At 42.0% G+C, this 23,413-nt stretch overlaps 1 protein-coding gene across 1 annotated transcript in view; it reads left to right on the top strand.

Moving 5' to 3' along the window:
• Positions 1-23,413, top strand: part of LOC132886150 (LYR motif-containing protein 4A) — a 132,677-nt gene that overhangs the window by 14,901 nt on the left and 94,363 nt on the right. The window contains exon 2 of the mRNA XM_060920718.1: positions 9,476-9,596. Coding sequence (XP_060776701.1) covers positions 9,476-9,596 — 121 coding nt within the window. The remainder of the gene's footprint in view (positions 1-9,475; positions 9,597-23,413) is intronic.

The raw sequence follows: 23,413 nt of genomic DNA, 5'->3' as shown, positions 1-23,413 counted from the left end.
GTTCGAGACATTGCGGAATAGACTTCCTGTAATTCGATTTGGTGACTAATAAGTCTGTAGTTCAGTTTTCAAAGAGCACATGATGCTGTTGATATGCCTGTCACATGTTGCTTGTCCTGAAGCCAGGCTCGGTGAAGACCGAGTGTCTCTGTTTGAGGAAAGGGCTAATCATCACTGCAGGCCATGAATCAGGATGAATTCCTACACTGATGATGAACGACTGGGACATGGGCTAAGAAGACACGTGGCGTGAAATGCGAGTCTAATCAACAGGGTCTAATCGCTGATTAGATTTTCAAATCGGCGGCACAGTGGTGTAGCGGTTAGCACTGTCACCTCACAGCAAGAAGGTTCTGGGTTCAAGCCCAGTGGCCGACAGGGGCCTTTCTGTGTGGCGTTTGTATGTTCTCCGCGTGTCCGCGTGGGTTTCCTCCGGGTGCTCTGGTTTCCCCCACAGTCCAAAGACATGCAGGTTAGGCTAATTGGTGGCTCTACATTGACCGTAGGTGTGAATGAGCATGTGAATGGTTGTTTGTCTCTATGTGTCAGCCCTGTGATGATGTGGCGACTTGTCCAGGGTGTACCCCGCCTTTCGCCCGTAGTCAGCTGGGATAGGCTCCAGCTTGCCTGCAACCCTGCACAGGATAAGCGGCTACAGATAATGGATGGATGGATTTTCAAGTCACCCAAAATGAAGACCATGAGGAAGAACATGCTTTTAGGGACCCATATAAGGGTCCAAAAGGACTCCTTAGACTTGTACTCGGAGTTGAATCGAGAGGAAAGGAGGCAAGATGAGTGTGTGTGGAAGTCAAAGGGTTACAGACATACAAGGGTATATAACAGCAAACAACTCAAGAATGAAACACCTGAACATGATTAGAGAGGCGGTACAGGAATAAACGAATGACAAAACTGTGGGTGGAAACAAGGCTGAATTTTGTTTTGTTTTTCTAATTGTAAAGTGACCTTGGGTGTGAGAAAGGTGTTATATACAGTGCCTTGCAAAAGTATTCATCCCCCTTGGTGTTTGTCCTGTTTTGTTGCATTACCAGCTGGAATTAAAATGGATTTTGGGGGGTTAGCACCATTTGAGACGAAATTGATGAGACAAAAATTGAACTTTTTGGCCATCAATAGAAATGCCATGTGTGGCGCAAACCGAACATCCTGAGAACGCCATCCCTACAGTGAAGCATGGTGGTGGCAGCATCATGCTGTGGGGATGTTTTTCATCTGCAGGGACAGGAAAGCCGGTCAGGACTGAAGGAAAGCTGGATGGCACTAAATACAGGGCAATTCTGGAGGTAAACCTGTTTGAGTCAGCCAGAGGTTTGAGACTGGGACGAAGGTTCACAGTCTAGCAGGACAATGACCCTAAACATACTGCTAAAGCTACACTGGAGTGGTTTAAAGGGAAACATTTAAATGTCTTGGAATGGCTTCATCAAAGCCCAGACCTCAATCCAATTGAGAATGTGTGGCATAACTTGAAGGAGTTGGAGCAGTTTTGCCTTGAGGAATGGGCAAAAATCCCAGTGGCTAGATGTGCTAAGCTAATAGAGACATACTTGCAGCTGTAATTGTAGCAAAAGGTGGCTCTATAAAGTATTGACTTTTTTTTGGGGGGGGGGATACTTATGCACACTCCAGATTTCTGTTTTTTCATCTTAATTATTGTTTGTTTCACAATAAACAATTTGTACCTTTAAAGTGGTAGGCATTTTGTGTAAATCAAATGGTGCTAACCCCCAAAAGTCCATTTTAACTCCAGCTTGTAATGCAACAAAACAGGACAAACACCAAGGGGGATGAATACTTTTGCAAGGCACTGTAATTTCAAAATAATAATAATAATAATAATAATAATGATAATAATTATTATTATTATTATTATTATCTTATCTCATGATCTCTAGCCGCTTTATCCTGCTCTACAGGGTGACAGGCAAGCTGGAGCCTATCCCAGCTGACTACGGGTGAAAGGCGGGGTACACCCTGGACAAGTCGCCAGGTCATCACAGGGCTGACACATAGACACAGACAACCATTCACACTCACATTCACACCTACGCTCAATTTAGAGTCACCAGTTAACCTAACCTGCATGTCTTTGGACTGTGGGGGAAACCGGAGCACCCGGAGGAAACCCACGCGGACACGGGGAGAACATGCAAACTCCACACAGAAAGGCCCTCGCCGGCCACGGGGCTCGAACCCGGACCTTCTTGCTGTGAGGCGACAGCGCTAACCACTACACCACCGTGCCGCCTATTATTATTATTATTATTATTATTATTATTATTAGCAGCTCAATGGCTGTAGGGTGATGAGCTGTTGCCATCACGCAGCATCCATTCGTCCGTCCATCTGTCCACAATTCACAAAAATGGCTACTCCTCCCTGAGTTTTCAGTGAATTTTGATTCTGATTGTTTTGTTTGAAAGATCTAATCAGTCTGCAGAAAAGTTACTCCCTGGTTTTGTGATCTCTCCTTAACAAGCTGCGAATTAGGCAGATGAATGAACTTTCAGGAAAATCACTCCTCCTCCCTGAGTTTTCATTGGATTTTGATTCGGGTAGTTTCGTTTTGAAGATCTAATTGTTCTCATGAAGAGCAATTTGGCTAATTATAAACGAGTCTGGTTTCTCATGGTACGGCCGTGTGAGCGACTTTATCGCTGACGCTCTGATTAAATGTAATCAATAGCACAAAGGGAGAATAAAACAAAACACGAGCTCTGAGGACGTCATGCCGAAATGAGCGCTGTACCCCGAGAGAGAGAAAGAGAGGGGAGCTCCTTATGTTTAGCTTCATCAAGAAATCCCTAATACTATCTGCCTCACACCTGCATTTGCATATGGGAGCATATTTGCATATTTTATGATGTAATAACCCTTGCTTGTCAATTTGTTCAGCTTTTTTGAAAGAATGCAGCCAAATTTGTGGAATAACGTTTTGACATGTCTGCTCAGTCAGATAAATTTACCCATAAACACTGATTCACTGCTTCGCTTAGTTAAAAAAAAATTATTTGCATTTAAACGTTAAATTTGACAGGTACTGGAATCCTTGAAACTATTGTAAGTTTTATATGAAGTAAAGTGGCGTCATGACTTATCAAGATTTTTAAATAAATTTGTAACAAGCATTTTGAGCTGAATTACCCCGGAAACTTATAAATTAGTGGTAAAATTAGCTCATGTTTAAAGTAGTGCTGTCAAAAATGTCGCGTTATTAACGCGTTAACTTGACTCAATTTTAACGGCGATAATTTTTTTATCGCGAGATTAACGCTCTGTGACATGATGTAGGTTTTTCATAAGCTTTTGAAACTGCCAGGAACTTGGAACAGAGACTTTGCTTAGAAAAACGATAGCAGCTAGACTGTAATGCCACGCCCCGCACAGCCAGAGTTCTCTGACCCCCCCCCCAAAGAATCAGCGCAGGCAGGGCGCGCTAGTAGAGATGGGATTTGAGCAATTCCAGCGTTATGGATGTGACATTTGGACTCAAAATGGCAACAACTGACCTAGTTAATTTTTATTCCTTTCCAGTATTTTAAAATTTGTTGTATATTTTTAAGACCTCTCATATTGGAGAAGTCATGGGAAAAAAAGAATTCCCATAGTACATTTAGAACTCTAGAAAATGCCAAAAAAGACATGCGTTATGGATGTGACGGAAAAAATACCCCATTTCCAGGGTGACTACACATATTCATCAAACTCTGTGAAATTGCAAACATAATATCCAAATGCAGGCATGCATTTAATAAAGGAGTCTTAGCTGAAAATAAAAAAAGCCTTTGTTTAAAATATTTTCTATTTCAAGCAGAATCTAGGAAGAAAAAATCAGCGTTATGGATGTGACATAATTCCGTTATGGATGTGACGCATCTGAAATAGACATGGCATATGTTTAGAAAATCAGCAATTTAACCACCATAACCCTTTGAAAAACTCTCTAAATATCAGCTAAAACTATCAAAGTTCTTAAATAATATTTAGGATGGCTATTGTTTTGCTGTTTTGTGGATTTTAGCATACATTTCTGTGGCTTGTGGCAATAATATAGAATTGTACATGATCAAAGTTGATTTTAGCTTGGGTTTTACATTATAAGAAAGAAAGACTGACAGTGACATATTAGGTTGGTTACAAATTGGTTCAACTTATTCACATCTGTAAAATACAGGCCTAGGTGATATCTCTGGGAGTGGTTTTGATGTATTACATGTTGCTTTATTTTTGCATGGTGAGGTTGACATTTACATGGAATTGCCCATTTATGGCTCTTTGATGGGATCCGCATCTTTGTGATCCGTTCTTTGAAAAGAGCCGTTCAAAACACTGGCTCATTTGGCTCTTTTTAAATATTTATTCAGTTTTAAGAAGACAGCGTCTAAAGAAGCCAGATCCCTCTGAACTGTAAACTCAATGCTATCCCAGAAATCCTTCCTGTAATATGCAAATTTGGCCGCCTCTGATTGGACAGCGCAACGCATCAACAGGCAGAAAGTGTAAAAGTACAAAATGTGTTAAGTGAGCTGAAACAGTAAAGATCAGATTCAATGCAATATTTATCAACAAACAACTTAAAGTTAATATAATAGTGTACTTTATATTATAATCAAGCATGTCAAGCCTACCGTCACTGTGTAACCTGTCTCTCTGATTAGAGTTGTAGACTAACTCAAGCAGTAGATCACTTCACTTATGGTTCTTTTGCTAGCCCCGCGCCGGTGCTCGGCTTAGGTTTTACTTTGCAGTGGCTGTGTCAAGACGTGTTATGCTTTGCAATAAAAAAACATTGGTACAAAGCAAGCCCATTCACATTTTTATGCTGATAAGAGAATTACAATGGTTTTTCATGTGACAAAAATGTGCGATTAAATTGCGATTAATCGCGAGTTAACAATGACAGTCGCGACATTAATCGCGATTAAATATTTTAATCGCTTGACAGCACTAGTTTAAAGTCTTTAATTTTCTATAAAGCTGCTTTGCAACAGTGTCTGTTGTTAAAAGCGCAACATAAATAAGCTTGACTTAAAGGAGAACTGAAGGCACATTTTTTTATTATCAAAATTCTCATCTCATCTCATCTCATTATCTCTAGCCGCTTTATCCTTCTACAGGGTCGCAGGCAAGCTGGAGCCTATCCCAGCTGACTACGGGCGAAAGGCGGGGTACACCCTGGACAAGTCGCCAGGTCATCACAGGGCTGACACATAGACACAGACAACCATTCACACTCACATTCACACCTACGGTCAATTTAGAGTCACCAGTTAACCTAACCTGCATGTCTTTGGACTGTGGGGGAAACCGGAGCACCCGGAGGAAACCCACGCGGACACGGGGAGAACATGCAAACTCCGCACAGAAAGGCCCTCGCCGGCCCCGGGGCTCGAACCCAGGACCTTCTTGCTGTGAGGCGACAGCGCTAACCACTACACCACCGTGCCGCCCTATCAAAATTCTATTTATCTCATTTTATTAAATATAGGAATGCATTTTTGATCGCTATTTTGTCGCTGCTATAGCAAGTTATGAGTGTTTGAAATACACTATGTAATATATCAGTCCGTATGTCAAAGCAATGGCCGTAAACGAGATTCGCCGAGACCTATGCGAGACATCGTAGGACAGAAGTAAAACGTACAGTGGAAATCAAAGTGACCGACATCTGCCAACGGTCCGTGTCCGAAATCACTCACTCGTTCCCTACTCCCTATATAGGGAATTACTATATAGAGGACTATATAGTGAGCTCATTGGTAAAATGAAAAAACGCTTTCAGACACTAGTCCGTCGCACTGGTATTTACATCATTACTGTTGCACAATTAAAACGTGCCAGATCAGTCGGCTGGTGGGTTTCAAAATAATAAATACATGCTTGTGTTTTTGCGATAAATCCATATTATACTGAGCGTATTTTCCACATTAATCAATACAAAAGTACCTGCATCTTTCAGTTTTTTTTAACTAAAGCCTGAATACTTTCTTCTTTGCTGTTGGCTTTTATAAAATCAAATTTGAGACTTTTTTAATTTGATTTCTTTCAGCGCAACTGCAATGCATGATGGGATTTATGGCTTTGGTTAGTGACCATCGGTTGTACACTACTTTTTGTGATGCATTGTGGGATACTTTGAGTGCACTATATAGGGTGTAAATAATCCTCACTAAGGTTTCGGACAGCACTACAAAATGGCGTCCTCGCTATATAGTGAGTCGGAAGAGATTTCGGACACAGGGGTTGTCAAAAGACGCGCGCGCCCTCTTTCGAATGCTGATGTAATCAAGCCGGAAGTTTTGTTTGTTTTGATAGCAATCAGGAAAGTTTGAAAAAAGTAGGCAGTAATCGTCATTTAAACTTGTTTTTGTGCAATATTTCGTTTGGAAAACGGTTTTCAAAATGGTGGCACTGACACTTCACGTTTCGAAGTCTCACACAAGTCTCGTGAAGATCGCGCGAATAAGCGACACCTGCCGTGGACCAAACGAACTAAATTCAACACGGCTAAAAACCGAATAGGCCGATAAGTATAATATTTAACTGCGGTTAGTTGCCAATACGAGTCGCGATATAAGGTTACTAAAACCGAAAGCGTAATTGAATAACACGTTAATTAAGAAATAAAGCAAGTTTAAAAATGACTTCAGTTCTTCTTTGTCATGATTTGTTGCTTACATCAACAATAAACATTTTCTTGCTGATAAGTATCCTTGCGCTGAGGAATTGAGGTCTGATGATTGATTTATGGGTTGTTTTGCAATCAGGGTACAAAGTTTGTGTCACAGGGTTCCAAAATTCAAATTTAAAAAAAAAACCTATCAAATCTGCATTTTTGGAAATTAATACACATATGAACATAGGCATGTGTAATAGTTTGTATTATAACAAGATTAAGTGTAGCTTTAAGCAGGGCTGGGAGAAACAAATGGAGTGATTCTCGGAGAGGACATTTTTTTTTTTTTTTTGACAATTCAGAATCCACTACTTCCATAGTGCTTTTAAATATAAGGCTGTAAGCTTTGTGTTAGTTGTCTCTAATATTTATGTCCCAATATCTTGACCACATTTTAGGATGAAAATAATCATTTTAGATATGTTATTTTATATTGAAAAATGGGGCGGCACGGTGGTGTAGTGGTTAGCGCTGTCGCCTCACAGCAAGAAGGTTCTGGGTTCGAGCCCCGTGGCCGGCAAGGGCCTTTCTGTGCGGAGTTTGCGTGTTCTCCCCGTGTCCGCGTGGGTTTCCTCCGGGTGCTCCGGTTTCCCCCACAGTCCAAAGACATGCAGGTTAGGTTAACTGGTGACTCTAAATTGACCGTAGGTGTGAATGTGAGTGTGAATGGTTGTCTGTGTCTATGTGTCAGCCCTGTGATGACCTGGCGACTTGTCCAGGGTGTACCCCGCCTTTCGCCCGTAGTCAGCTGGGATAGGCTCCAGCTTGCCTGCGACCCTGTAGAACAGGATAAAGCGGCTAGAGATAATGAGATGAGATGAGATATTGAAAAATTAGCTGTCTCGGAGAGGACATTTTTTTGACACAATTACATACAAAATAGTCTGAAAGCTTACTGGCATTCAACATTAAAACTTAACTATGTTTCCAATGATACGGAACCAAATCTGTGTTTTATGGTATAAAGAATGATGTAAGTGCATCCCTTTTGGAGCTACCTGTGGTCAAAAAAGCACTTTTTCTAAATGACACGAGTAATTTTCCTAAATATGACACATATTGCCATACATTCACCAAAAATAACGTTATCACCAATTTTTTTTTTTTTTTTTTGCATGGTAAATAGAGCTATCACAGGGCTACAATAAACAACCAAGTTTATTTAGTCAAGCCTTTTGATATTGAAGATAATAAGTGTTAAATGTGATTTTTAGCTTGTGTACCCTGATTGTAAAACAACCCTTATATGGGTGGCACGGTGGTGGGTAATGTTGCTCTCTCACAGCTCCAGGTTGGATCCTGAGCTCAGGTTTGTGTCCTGCAGGTTCTTCGGTTTCTTCCCACCTCCCAAAAACGTGTCCATAGTGGGATGACTAACATGCGTCAGTGTGTGCATGTGTGATGAGCTTGGATGGAAAAGAATGGATCACCGAGGATGAATCCAGCACGACCCGGATGAGGATAAAGCGGTTAATGAATTGTATTTCCTGAGTTCACTGATTAGACCTGTTGCTGAGGCGAATGTTTCATGTCGTGGACTGTAACACAGATCTGTTGTGTATTACAGCTGACACTGAGTGAACTTCAGACCTGACAAATGCACATGATGGCTGCTTCAAAGCCCTCGGCTTTTTTTTCAGTTCGCTTTGAACTGCCTGTCAGTCAGGCTATGAGCGAGTTCAGGATCACTCGCTTTTTATTTGGCAAACTGCTGTGCTTTTTTTTTTTTTTTTTCTTCTTCTTCTCAAATCCCAGTTCTGCATCTGTCATCAAAAAAAAAAAATCGGCAGATGAGATTTGCAGTCTGTCTGTGTTGGGACATGTGCACTCTTGCCTTCTTTCCTGTTAACCTATTAGGCTTACCATCTGTTTTCTGTCTTTCTCTCTCACTTCTACCCCTCCTTTATCCCTCTCTTTTTCTCCTTATTCATTGCGATGCAAAGACAGCTCTGGCTGTCTGTCGCTTTCTTTACCGTGGCTCGAAACTTCCGTGCAGTAACTCAAACGTGCTGGAGAGAAGAATATATTTGTTTTCATCCAAGTCACGGTTTAAAGGACGATGGCTTCTCAGTGGTTCAGGCTTTAAGTTACTGCTCAGACATGTGAAAGGTCAGATCTTAACTGACCCTGTGCTCTGACCTCATCTTCTTTATCAGGATCTGGAAAGAAAAGCTTACGCTGCAGATGGTTATTGGTACAATGCCAATAAAGATTGTATTTGTTGTATCTTGCTGACTCCGTGCTCCTCATCCACAGCTCTGCCTCTAATGACCAGTGGCGTGCGACAGGAAAGCATGTCCGAACTAATTTCCCACAATCCTCTGTTGCGTTTTTGTCTCATCTCATCTGGGAGCCCTTGAAGTCAATGTAGTGACTTGTATGAGAGTAACGGCTTGTGAAAAGGCGCGAGTTGAATGGAACAAAGCAGAATGTCTGTGCAGGAAGACCACCCTGAGAAGAGAGAGACTGATTTCCAGCCTCACGATCAGGACCGAGACAGGAGATGTTCGGCTTTTCGCTGACAGCCGTATGAACGCTTGTTGGAGGTTTCTTTAATTGTGTTGTGTTTTTAACTTCACAGGAATGAAATCAACAAATTAATTTTGCACATTATGAATACAAACTAGTAGAGACAGCATTATGCTAATGTGTTCATGCTAATTGGCCCCCTCCAGATTTCCTTCACTGTTCGTGATGTTGGCGTTTTTTGGCTGAAGCTCTCATGGGCCTGTGCCGAGTGCTGATGTGCAGCTTGTGTGTCTCGTCTGTTTTCAGGACGTACGCCCTACGTAGGGTACGTGATGCTTTCAGGGAGAACCAGAATGTTGAGGACCCGAAAGTTCTGGAGCAGCTGTTGAACAAGGCACACGACAGTCTGGCCATCATCAAGAGACAGGTACCACCACCACCCTATTTATTAAAAAAAAAAACACAAGTAACACAGTGCAGGCTGTTGGATCTTTGTGTCTCCCTCTGTCTCTCCCTGTCTCCTTTCTCCCTCTCTCTCTCTCTCTATGTCTGTCTGTCTCTCTCTCTCTCCCTGTCTCCTCCTCTCTCTCTCTCCTCCTCTCTCTCTCACACTCTTGCTCTCTCTCTGTCTCTTTGTGTTTGTCTCTGTCTGTCTGTCTGTCTGTCTGTCTCTCTCTCCGTCTCCCTCTCTGCTTCTCTCTCTCTCTCCGTCTCCTCCTCTCTCTCTCGCACTCTTGCTCTCTCTCTGTCTCTTTGTGTCTGTCTCTCTCTCTCTGTCTGTCTGTCTCTCTCTCCCTGTCTCCCTCTCTGCTTCTCTCTCTCTCTCTCCGTCTCCTCCTCTCTCTCTCGCACTCTTGCTCTCTCTCTGTCTCTTTCTGTCTGTCTGTCTGTCTGTCTGTCTGTCTCTCTCTCCCTGTCTCCCTCTCTGCTTCTCTCTCTCTCTCTCTCCGTCTCCTCCTCTCTCTCTCGCACTCTTGCTCTCTCTCTGTCTCTTTGTGTCTGTCTGTCTGTCTGTCTCTCTCTCTCCCTGTCTCCCTCTCTGCTTCTCTCTCTCTCTCTCCGTCTCCTCCTCTCTCTCTCGCACTCTTGCTCTCTCTGTCTGTCTGTCTCTCTCTCTCTCTCTCTCCCCGTCTCTCTTTCTCTCTCTCTCTCTCTCTCTCTCTCTCTCTCTCTCTCTCTCTGTCTCCCCCCCACATCTCTCGCTCACTCTAAATCCTTCTATCCTCTGAAGAGATATAACAGCAGAGAGCACGGCTGCTGCTGTTGTTTCAGAAACGTACTGATGAGAAACTGTTGGGTTCCACCTGTCTCCCCCTGTCAGGGTTCCATTCAGTACGGAGGCTGTGTGCTCAGGAAGGGGGGGGGGGGGCGCTTCCTCTCAGCCTTTTTATTAACCTGCCCAATCAGGTCTCAGGGCTTACTTTTTACACCACCTTTGTGTCCTTCTCCTCTCGATGTCCTCTGTGAAGTGTTGTGTGAGTTTAGTCTGCTTTATCACTTTACCTTCAGGTTTATAGGCACGTTCCCCACAGGCCTCGAGTATTTTTGGAAGTACTTAATTTGCTAATTTTCAACAATAAATAAATAAATCCCCTCGAAAGGTCATGAAATTTGCCTCCGGGGAAAACTTCTTGCTTTTTATATATTGAGAATTTGGGATGATAAAGTTCTGTCTGACCTTTCTGTCAAAAACAAGTTATAAATTTTTTTTTTCTTTAAACTCTACATACCAATTAATGTGTGAGTAGTTTTCTATATTGCTTAGAACTTTTCTATATTGTCAGTACTTTAAAAACGACAGAATGATTGAATAAGGTATGATGCACAGAAGCATGTCGAGGATGTCGAGCAGTACTGGAAAGGACATCAGAGACCATGAAGGTTTGGTTGCTCTACCTCCTTTGTGTCCCTTTTAATTTATTTTTTTTTTCCATGGACTGAAGTCAGGTTTTTGTCCCACCAAAGCCCAATTCCCTTGTCTCTGCAAAAAACATCATCCATGTTGAGTTAATATAATTGTCCTTTTGCATTTTTCTTGCACTCCATGCAGGGTTAAAATTTTTTTCCCCTTATATTTTAGGACGGTGTTTTTGTCATTGCAGTCATTCCACAGTATCAGTTGCACTTTATGATTTCTGTCTACTTCATAAACAAAGTACTGTAAGGGTTGTTTTACAATCAGGGTACGCAAGCTAAAAATCACATTTAACACTTATTATCTTCAATATCAAAAGGCTTGACTAAATAAACTTGGTTGTTTATTGTAGCCCTGTGATAGCTCTATTTACCATGCAAAAAAAAAAATTGGTGATAACGTTATTTTTGGTGAATGTATGGCAATATGTGTCATATTTAGGAAAATTACTCGTGTCATTTAGAAAAAGTGCTTTTTTGACCACAGGTAGCTCCAAAAGGGATGCACTTAAATCATTCTTTATACCATAAAACACATATTTGGTTCCGTATCACTGGAAACATAGTTAAGTTTTAATGTTGAATGCCTGTAAGTTTTCAGACTATTTTGATCAAATTAGTATGGAATTCTGTCAAAAAATGTCCTCTCCGAGACAGCTAATTTTTCAATATAAAATAACATATCTAAAATGATTATTTTCATGGGGCAGCACGGTGGTGTAGTGGTTAGCGCTGTCGCCTCATAGCAAGAAGGTCCGGGTTCGAGCCCAGTGGCTGGCGAGGGCCTTTCTGTGCGGAGTTTGCATGTTCTCCCCATGTCCACATGGGTTTCCTCCGGGTGCTCCGGTTTCCCCCACAGTCCAAAGACATGCAGGTTAGGTTAACTGGTGACTCTAAATTGACCGTAGGTGTGAATGTGAGTGTGAATGGTTGTCTGTGTCTATGTGTCAGCCCTGCGATGACCTGGCGACTTGTCCAGGGTGTACCCCGCCTTTCACCCGTAGTCAGCTGGGATAGGCTCCAGCTTGCCTGCGACCCTGTAGAACAGGATAAAGCGGCTACAGATAATGAGATGAGATGATTTTCATCCTAAAATGTGGTCAAGATATTGGGACATATAAATATTAGAGACAACTAACACAAAGCTTACAGCCTTATATTTAAAAGCACTATGGAAGTAGTGGATTCTGAATTGTCCAAAAAAAAAAAAAGTCCTCTCCAAGAATCACTTCATTTGTTTCTCCCATCTTATAGCAGGTTACACAAAACTACCATACACACGTGTCAAAAAATTACCTGAAATCTGTTCTTTAACTTGTCCTTCACTTAAAAACTGGTACAAGAACCAGTTTGAATCAGTTTGAATTTTGGACCCCTGTGATACAAACTTTGTACCCTGATTGTAAAACAACCCGTAATAGCTCGAGTAAACAGCAACATCCTGATTAGTAAGTCATTCCTCTTTTCTTCTTTTTTTCCTCCCTCTACAACTTGGCCCTTTTGTGGTGTTGTATCTTTTATTTATGACTGTGCACTTATTTGCAAAGTTGAGTAGTTTTTCTCAGGTTGGCTCTGAAACGAAACTAAAATGTGACCATTACATTAAACATGCTTTTTCTTTCATTAATGACACACCAAGGAAGGAGTAAACAATGAAAGACTGAAACTTTATACACTTAAGCATTAAAAAAATAAAACACACGACCATATGTTCTGTTACAACCCTGATTTCAAATAAAGTTAGAATGCTGTGTAAAACGGAAATAGTTTGGACACAAGTTTTTCATTACTGATGGTTTTTCTTTCTTTTTTTTTATTTTCTACATTGTAGAACGATGCTGAAGGCGTCAAAACTATGAAATAACATAGTAAGCAAAACAAAGAAAAATGTTTAATATATTAGATTCTTCAAAGTCGCCACCTTTTGGTTTGATGATGCTTTGCACACTATTGGTATTATCTTAACCAGCTTCATGAGGTAGTCAGGTAGTGGGTTTTTTTCCCCCTTTTTTTTCTTTGTGTTTGTATGGTTTGATGTTTGTTCTTTGTTTGAATGTTGTGGTTGTGGTGTAGCTCCAGACCCCATTTTGGGTGTAGGTTTCTTCAGGCCTTACCGCGAGTTGGCCTAGTGGTTAGCATGTCCGCATCTCGATCGGGAGATTGCGAGTTCTATTCACGGTCAGGTCATCCCAAAGACCATCATAAAAAAAAAAGAGGTACCTACTGCCGTCTGGTAAGGCACGCTGCAATAAAGGTGCGAGTGGGGAGTCAAACTCTCGCGGTTACCAGAGGACTAGCCCCCCACTTTAACCCTAGCTACGTAATAGGCGAGAGGCCGAGGGCTACGGAAACGGAGATTGGCACCGCCCTGTGTGCCACATGGAGTGTGAAGTACTTTGATTTTGATTCCTCAGGCCTTGGTCTGAGTGTTCTGCTCGTTAGGGACGACAGTGTGCTTATTGTTCTCTTGAACCTCAGAGTTGCCCAGCACTCTTTGCAGTGGTGCTTCTGTGCTAGCTTTCTGGATCCATGGTGTGGTGTTCCGAGTGCCACGGTGGCATCGAGGCAGCAGTGTGGGATTTACCCTTCTGCACCATTTGGTGGGACTGTGGCCAGCTATGCCACTGGAGTTACCACTTAAGTGACTTGTCACTTAAGTGTTAAGTCACACTTGGAAGACGCTCTGGACACTTACAGTAATGCTTTTATGGCTGAGGACTACAGTTGACTTGCTAACTTTAGGACTGCAGTTGTCATGAACAGTTTTGCACTCAAGTTTCCATCAATGAAGAGCTATAACATCAGTGAATCTGACTTCCTGTTAAAACTGTTATAATCATGTTGTCTGTTATCACCCAAATGAGGATGGGTTCCCTTTTGAGTCTGGTTCCTCTTGAGGTTTCTTTCTCATGTTGTCTGAGGGAGTTTTTCCTTGCCCCCGTCACCACAGGTTTGCCCATTGGGGATAGACTAGGAATAAAATGAGCTCATGTTTAAAGTCATTCAAATTCTGTAAAGTTGCTTTGCGACAATGTCTATTGTTAAAAGCGCTATACAAATAAACTTGAGTTACCCAAAACACACCTCCAGGCTGTATAAGGGCAATTGAACCAAGAAGGAGAGTCAAGGAGTACTGCATCAGAAGACCTGGCCTCCACAGTCACCTGACATAAACCCAACAGAGATGGTTTTGGAGGATGGTTTTCATCCTGACCTCTTTTGGTGGACTTTTTTGTAATTATAAAGTGACCTTGGGTGTGAAAAAGGTGCTATACAAGTTAAACTTTTATAATAATAATAATAATAATTATTATTATTATTATAGTCACCTGGAATAGTTTTCCAACAGTCTTGAAGGAGTTCCCATATATGTTGCGCCCTTGTTGGCTACTTTTCTTTCACTCTGCCGTCCAATTCATCCCATACCATCTCTGTTGGGTTTAGATCAGGTGATTGTGGAAGCAAGGCAGGGGCGATTCTAGCATCTGATCTTTGGGGGTGCTTAGCCCCCAGAGCTGACAGAGGCACCTGGCTTGAACGACAGTGTTTCCACATTTATTCCGCATTTAGACTAGACTTAACTAGACAAGAAGACTAGACTAGACTTATGCAATGTTTTAACAGAAGCTGACCCAATAAACTATGATATCTACACATTTACAACCACTGACACAAATATTTACGTTATATTTTTAACTAAACAAGACCTACTACTGCATTTGTAATGTTGGAGCTATTCATTTTGAACAGTGGTAATTGTTAATTAATGTGTTATTGTGTATTGTGTAATAATAGTGTGTATTATTATGATTTTACATTAGTTTACATTAGTTTATATTTTTTGTTATATTTGTTATATTTTGGTCGTGTTCTTTTGATAGTCATTTGTTTAATTGTTTGCTTCGTGCATGTACGTTTCAGTGTCTGTTTTGATTAATTTGCTAATTATTATGATGTTATTTATGATAAATATATAAATATATAAATGATAAGCAAACGTAAACGCTATGTTACAGTAAATAAATTGACTAACCCACGGTGGTCTAGCACCGTAGCACTTGTACAGCTCTGCACAAAAGTATCTCGATATGGATGATAAATGTCGTTTTTATCATTCTGTTCATAGACCAGGGAACATCAATATTGCATTATGCATATTATTGTGTTGTGTTTAACAATTGTAACTCCAGTCCGTACCTTCACATCTCGCTATGCCAGTAATACTCAGGTGCTACTTCGAGTTCCTCATCGGCGTGGAATCCAGTTAAAAACACACCATGTCGTAGCAAGCACTCGCACGGACAGGCAGCCCAATCAGAGGGGACGCAAGGAGGAGAGGTATTTTACTGCTCATAGATCTATCACCTAACAGGTGAATTCAAGAACACACACACGGCCGCGCACACATTCATTGCGCAGTGCGCAAGGGCACTTATTTCTGAAAATTACGTCCAAAAGCAGTGTTTTTGAGGGTGCTGAGCTAGGGGGTGCTGAGCTCGTTTTTGGGGGTGCTTGAGCACCCCCAAAAATAGGCTAAACACGCCCCTGAAGCAAGGTCATCTGATGCAGCACTCCTTCACTCTCCATCTTGGTTCAATAGCCCTTATACAACCTGGAGGCGTGTTTTGGGTCATTGCCCTGTTGAAAAACTATTCATGGTCCCACAAAGCATAAACCAGATGGGATGGCATGTCTGTGCAGAATGCTGTGGTAGTGATGCTGGTTAAGTGTGCCTTCAATTTTGCATAAATCGCCAAAAGCATTACCGGCAAAGCATCATCACACCACCTCCTTCATGCGTCACGGTGGGAACCACACATGCAGGTATTATCCTGTAACAACTCATTAACTCGTAGGAAACAGAGGAACTGGAAGCAGACTTCAGAACAGGTGTGTTCTTTTTATTTCGGCACTTTTCAGTGACTTATCATGAAACACAAATGCACTACATACACGCAGGACAGGGTGTCGGAGCTCTTTCTGTCTCGTTCCTGGCTGTCTGAAAGAGACACAGGTATCAGCGTCCAGCGAGGGCCTTTCTGTGTAGAGTTTGCATGTTCTCCCCGTGTCTGCGTGGGTTTCCTCCGGGTGCTCCGGTTTCCCAACAGTCCAAAGACATGCAGTTAGGTTAACGTGGGGCGGCCTTGGGCTGAAGTGCCCTTGAGCAAGGTACCGAACCCCTGACTGCTCCCCGGGCGCTCTAGTGTGGCTGCCCACTGCTCTGGGTGTGTGCGTGCGTGTGTTCACTGTTTCAAATGGGTTAAATGCAGAGGATGAATCTCACTGTGCTTGAAGTGTGCATGTGACAAAGGTTTCTTCTGCTGGTTCAACCTGCCTCCTCGCTGTTCACAGCCGACTCTTGACCACGTCCCGCTGCCACACATCCGTTCTCCTTTTCTGCATCTCACAAAGACACGGCAGTTGGAGCCAAAAATCTCAGATTTGAATTCCTCAGGCGAAAGTACAGATTTCCACTGGTCAAATGTCCATTCGTGGGATGGTCCTCATGACAGCCAGTTTCATCATAATGTTTGATGGTTTTTGCAACTGCACTTGACGATGCATTCAAATTTCTAACAATTTTCTGGCCTGACGAACCTTCATGTCGTAAAGTAATGATGGATGTCGTTTCTTTTCATTTCGTAGAGCGGTTCTTGACATAATATGGATTACTACCACCCACGTGCAATGAACCGGTGCTACAGGTGCTCTAGCCCCTGCCCCTTTTCTGTTTGCTGTCCAAAGTGCCCTTTTCATAGGGACTGTTTTGTTGTTGTTGTTTTTTTTTTTCATATTTGTAAAAGATAAGTTAGCTCCAACATCGGCGGCACGGTGGTGTAGTGGTTAGCGCTGTCGCCTCACAGCAAGAAGGTCCTGGGTTCGAGCCCCGGGGCCGGCGAGGGCCTTTCTGTGTGGAGTTTGCATGTTCTCCCCGTGTCCGCGTGGGTTTCCTCCGGGTGCTCCGGTTTCCCCCACAGTCCAAAGACATGCAGGTTAGGTTAACTGGTGACTCTAAATTGAGCGTAGGTGTGAATGTGAGTGTGAATGGTTGTCTGTGTCTATATGTCAGCCCTGTGATGACCTGGCGACTTGTCCAGGGTGTACCCCGCCTTTCGCCCGTAGTCAGCTGGGATCGGCTCCAGCTTGCCTGCGACCCTGTAGAAGGATAAAGCGGCTAGAGAATGAATGAGATGAGCTCCAACATCAATATTCTCTACAATTTGACAATAATATATGAAATTATAGATTTATAAAATAACGTTTTTCTATGTAAATGCGGGCATCAATCCGTGACGTCATGCATTCAGTGAGCCTCTGTGCAGAAAGCGCATGCAGGCGGTTGACAGTGGGAGACAGTGCGAGGAACGGCATGGTAAGGTCACACTGAAAGTCTCCTTTCATTTCTTATCTGAACATGCTGCAATATTGTGCAGCTTAGAACACAACAGTAAATGCGTAGGGTTGTTTATCATTTAATGAAGCCACCTAGGCTATATTTAAACCGTTTGCTCCATCCATTTCATTAACGTGGCAGATTCGGAAACTTTAGTTTGAACAACGGCGTTAATAACATATTCTAGCAGCTTCGAAAACTTAAGGCTGAATGACGACGTCCACAACATATTCTAGGCTGTCAGACCTTCTTCTGCTGGCAATTGAGAAAGATATCCATATTGAATACAGTGTTGTAGACATTTTCAAGAACATGGCAAACCGAAGACTGCTGCTTTGAAGAATACTGCAGCATTTAGATGGATCTCACTCACACACACACACACACACACACACACAGAATGTTCAGTTGCAATTGAAATTTAGTTTTGAATAAAGTTAACTTGTGTGAAAAATTTGTTCCAAGTGCCCTTTTTTGAATGTTGAGCCCCTGCCCCTCCAAAGGTCTTTGCACGGCCCTGATTACTACAGTTGTGGAATAGGACTATTTGCTGTATTTTTATTATTTACTATTTAATGTTTGATCTCAAACACATTAAGAAGGCAAGAAATTGCACTAATTAAAGCATATACGCAGAGCCATGGTCTCACTTTCGTTTATAAATGCCTTGAGGCCTCAAGAATGTTACAGGAATAGTTTTAAGCGTTAACAATAAATCTAATATAGTAATTTTTACAATTAAAGTGATTGATATAGGCGGCGGTCTGAGTGAATGACCTTGACGTCCGTAACATCACAGCAGGAAGTCTATCGGTCTCATCGCCATTTCCATTATACTAAAACACAGAGCTGACTGCAACTCCGAGCCTCCATTTTGAGCTCATTTATCACCATGCCACAGAGATGTGTTACTGCACCCGCCAGCAACACGACAGAAGGTGGATTTGCGTTGCATTTATGGCCCAAGAATGTTCAAACTGCAAAGATTTGGACGCGTTTTGCGAGAAGTTCACGGGCACATTGGGTGGCTACGATGTGGTCTCTCCTCTGCTCTGCACATTTTACTGAAGACTCGTACGAGACCTCTGATCTGTTGAGGAGCGTTGGCTATAAGCCCGTGTTGAAAGAGGGTGCAGTATCAACAATTAAAGAAAACTACAAGAAAAGTTTTTATTTTATTTTTCTTAAAAGGAAAGTGAGTTCAGTTGCACCAGTCCTCCCGGAGTGAGCCGAGGGTTGTTGGTAAAACCCGGGGCGGAACAGGACGTGACCTATCGCTCGGGCAGTGACCTCCCCGCGGTTGTTGCTAAAACCGGTGACGTCCCGTTCCGTCCCGGGTTTTAGTAATTGCCTGAGCCGAGCAGTAATGGCGGAATACTCAGTATGGACAAAATAGAGAATGAGTGGAGCAGCCGTCTGATTTCTAAACTGAATATCGCTGCCGTCCCGCCCTTGCGTGGAAGAAGCGAATGAACAGAGAACTGAACGAACAACTGAAAGTCAGATTGTTTTGAAACAATCGGCCACAAGATCGGCCTTCAAGAAGCAAGAACACAGATGGGTAAGATGCGATTCTCATTTAGATACAAAACAACAAAAACACTCGTTGTTTACCTGCATTTAGATTAATCCATGTAACTTGTATTGTGTTGAAAGTTACCGGTATAAAATTATTTAATTTGCTTCAGAATGTAATTGTCATCTCATTATTTAATTAGCCTTTTACGTTTTATCAGTGAAAATGCATGCATGTACATGTATGTTGCATAAGTTATAACACCCATCCTGTTTTAATGAGGGTCAACCCACAATCAATGAAGTCAAATCAGTCTTAGTTGAGCAAGTCGGTAACGGTATTTCTTACTTTCACCATAAATTTTAATTTATATGACTTTGGTCTATAGCTGTCAAAGGCCTCGGCCTTAAAACCGGTTCCCGCTGTGACGTCACGCACTCAGGGCTGGCCGGCTCAGCGGGGCAGCTCCAATGCCAATTTTGCGGTCGATTTTAACTCTCAAAAATAAATATATTTTTAAATTCCCATTTATGCAGCATACAAGAGTCAAGGATGGAGAGTCTATCCACGAAGAAATTTATTTAAAAATAAAGGTTCTGCGTATCTGCTTTAACTTTTGATGAGGCACATCTGTTAATTAAAAAGCATTCTCGGTGACTACCTCATGAAGCTGGTTAAGATAATGCCAATAGTGTGTAAAGCGTCATCAAGGTAAACAGTGGTGACTCGGAAGAATCTAAAATATGAAACGTATTGGGGATTTTTTTTAATGCTTTTTTGTTTACCACATAATTCCATAAATGTTCCATATATTATTTCGTAGTTTCTATATTGGTACAGTATGTTCAGGTGAATACAGTACAAAGACAAGGTACTTAATGTTCAAACTGAAACTTTATTGGGTTTTGTTTGTTTGTTTGTTTGTTTGTTTTATAAATATACTCAGTCTGAATTTGATGCTTGCAACATGTTCCCAAAAAGTTTACTCCAGGGGCATGTTTACTACCATACTACATGACCTTTTCTTTTAACAACACTCGGGAAGTGTTTGAGAACTGAGGACATGAATTGCTGAAGTTTTGAACACGAAATTCTTTCACCTTCTTGCTTGATATGACTTCAGTTGTTTAATGATCCAAGGTCTCCATTGTTATATTTTGTGCTTCATAACGTGCTATACATTTTCAGTGGGAGGCAGCCAGGCCAGTTTAGCACCTGTACTCTTTTACTACAAAGCCACACTGTTGTAACACATGCAGAATGTGGTTTGGTATTGTCTTGCTGAAATAAGCAGGGACGCCCCTGAAAAAGACATCATCTGGATGGCAGTATATGCTGCTCCAAAACCTGTATGTACCTTTTAGTATCAATGGCATACTTGATAACTCTACCGATTCACGCGGTAGACTACCGCTTTTGAGAGGTGAATACTGCCTACTGCTTTTAGTTCTAAAAAAACTATCACATTACAAAATAATCAGTGAACACTGTTGGATTTGTTCTTCTGACCTCACTTCAGCTGTTTTTGGCACAGGGGATACAAGTATACAGCATCAAATAGTCATACTAAGTGAAGCCAAGAGCCAATGGAATGGCGCAAAAATTATGTTGAATCTAAATTGTATCGCTCTGTCACGCCCTTTCATTGGTTCTCGTTATGGTTCTAGCCAATCAGCAATGAGCTCACATGATGCAAGAAATCACACCAGTATTTGTAAAAACTAAACATGGTGGTAATCGCGAATAAGGGGGTGGGGGTGGGGATTCACTATGACAAGAAGTTCAAGGTAACTTGGTTGTCGGATCAATCATGCATCAAGGCCAGTTGAGAAGTATATCGGTCTGATTTTCCCAATCAATTTTCTTCAAATATGGCACTCAGAATGCAAGAGAATGCACCGTTTTTTCCACCATTCCCCCCGGTCCCCCCTTAGCAGGGCGCGACTGTGTCACACAATCTGATCTATGGCATTTAATTCTCTGGGAGTTGGCAAGTACTGTATGTAATGGTGCCTTCACATATGAACAAGTTACCCATGCCATGTGCACTAACACACCCCCATCCCATCACAGATGTTGGCTTTTGAACTTTGTACTGGTAACAATCTGGATGGTCCTTTTTTTTTTCCTCTTTAGCCGAGAGGACACAATGTCTATGATTTTCCAAAAATGATTTGAAATGTGGACTTGTCAGACCACAGCACACTTTTTATGCCTCCACCACCGTAAGGTGCAGGAGGCATTATGTTTTCGGGTTGTCCGTGCGTCCCGAAACCTTGTGAACGCGATATCTCCAAGGCAAATCAAAAGAATTTCACCAAACTTTCACCATTTGTGCATTTGGGGACAAAGATAAACTGATTAGATTTTGAGATCAAAAGGTCTAAGGTCAAGGTCACTGTGAGGTCAAATGTCTGTCCGAAAACCTTGTGAACACAATATCTCCAAGGCTAATACAAGTAATTTCACCAGGTCACAATTACTGTGAGGCCAAATGTCCATCCCCAAATCACAACTTAATAAGGTGTGTAGTCTACCAGGCAGAGGCATCCCCATCGATGGCGTTGCCGTCGAGTTCTATCTTTTTTTTTAATGTTTTTTATGCCTCCGCTACCGTAAGGTGCAGGAGGCATTATGTTTTCGGGTTGTCCGTGCGTCCCGAAACCTTGTGAACGCGATATCTCCAAGGCAAATCAAAAGAATTTCACCAAACTTTCACCATTTGTGCATTTGGGGACAAAGATAAACTGATTAGATTTTGAGATCAAAAGGTCTAAGGTCAAGGTCACTGTGAGGTCAAATGTCTGTCCGAAAACCTTGTGAACACAATATCTCCAAGGCTGATACAAGTAATTTCACCAGGTCAAGATTACTGTGAGGTCAAATGTCCATCCCCAAATCACAACTTAATAAGGCGTGTAGTCTACCGGGCGGAGGCATCCCCATCGACGCCATTGGCGTCGAGTTCTATCTAGTTTCCCCTTTGCGTCTGTCCATCTCGGATGACCTCAGGCCCTGAGAATTCAGCAGTGTTTTTGGATGGTGTTGATACTTGGCTTTGACTTTGAATGGTAGATGCAGCGACTAACTGCGTTTTACCCACAATGGTTTTCCAAAGTGTTCCTGAGCCCATGTAGTAATATCCTTTATACAATGATGTCGGTTTTTAATACAGTTCCACTTGAGGGATCAAAGGTCATGGACTTTTTCAGTGTTTTTCAACCTTGACCCTTACATGCAGAGATTTCCCTGGATTCTTTGAACCTTTTGATGATGTGATGAAATCCTGAAATTCCTTTCAATCGTATGTTGAGAAAAGTTGTTCTTAAACTGTTGGACCATTTCCTCACACAGTTTTTGACAAAGCGAAAAACTTTGGAACCTCACCTCATTCTTGCTTGCCGATGACTGAGCCTTTCCAATTACCAGTTTAACCTGTTTACCTGTAGAATGTCCCAAACAGGTGGGGGGGGTTGTAGTGTTTTTTTTTTTTTTTTTTTTTTTTTTTTTAAATCCTTCCACAACTTTCCCAGCTTTAAATTTTTCAAGTGTGTGTGTGTATAAAATATGGATTTGCAAATCATTACGTTCTGGTTTTATGTACATTTTACGCAGCGTCCCAACAATTTTGGAATTGAGTTTGTGGTTCAAAGCAGAGCCTTATGCACATCAGCTGTGACATAATTAGGCAAAATATATTCATCTTACTGTTTTATTCTTTAACGAAGTATGTAAAATATATTGCCATCACTTATTATTATTATTATTATTAGTAGTAGTAGTAGTAGTAGTAGTTGTGCTTTAGAATTTATTGCTTTTTATTTATTGGAGTTAAAGTGATCCCTGGCTGAAAAAGTTTGAGAAGCCTTGTTTTAGGTTCTAGTACTTTCCTCCTTTGACTGGGTCATGTGTGAAATTCGCCCAGCGGTGTCTAGTCATGCTTCAATGCCACACTGATTCTCTCTGGCTTCTGTGAAGGCACAGGTTGCAGTGACTAAGCATTCCATCACTCCAAGTAACTGATGTCCTGAGTATTCTGTGTGTGTATTCTTGTCATCTGTTGAGGCTTGATGTTTATATCCGTGTAAGAGAATGTGTGTAGGTGGCGCACACACTCCTGTTTTCAGAGCACAGGAGTTCAGTAAGTAACGCCGCAGTCTATCCGAAAGTTACTGTTGAGTCAGACACGGTGATTTTCAGAGTGCTGGGGGAAGCAGGATCCTTTGCCTCCGTCACATACGTCCATTCTGTCTCCTCTCACACACATCAATGTCCTGCTGTGTGTCGTGACCGTGCCAGGACATATGCCACCCTCCACCTGTGCTCTGTTTTGGAGGGCATAGCAAGATTGGCACAAATATACCTCCAGCTCTCGTGAATGTTGTACATGTCAGGGTGTGTGTGTGTGCTTGCTGTTGAA

The sequence above is a fragment of the Neoarius graeffei genome, chromosome 5 (genome assembly GCF_027579695.1).
Source record: "Neoarius graeffei isolate fNeoGra1 chromosome 5, fNeoGra1.pri, whole genome shotgun sequence".
Lineage (NCBI taxonomy): Eukaryota > Metazoa > Chordata > Actinopteri > Siluriformes > Ariidae > Neoarius > Neoarius graeffei.
This window is presented reverse-complemented; position numbering and strand designations above follow the sequence as displayed.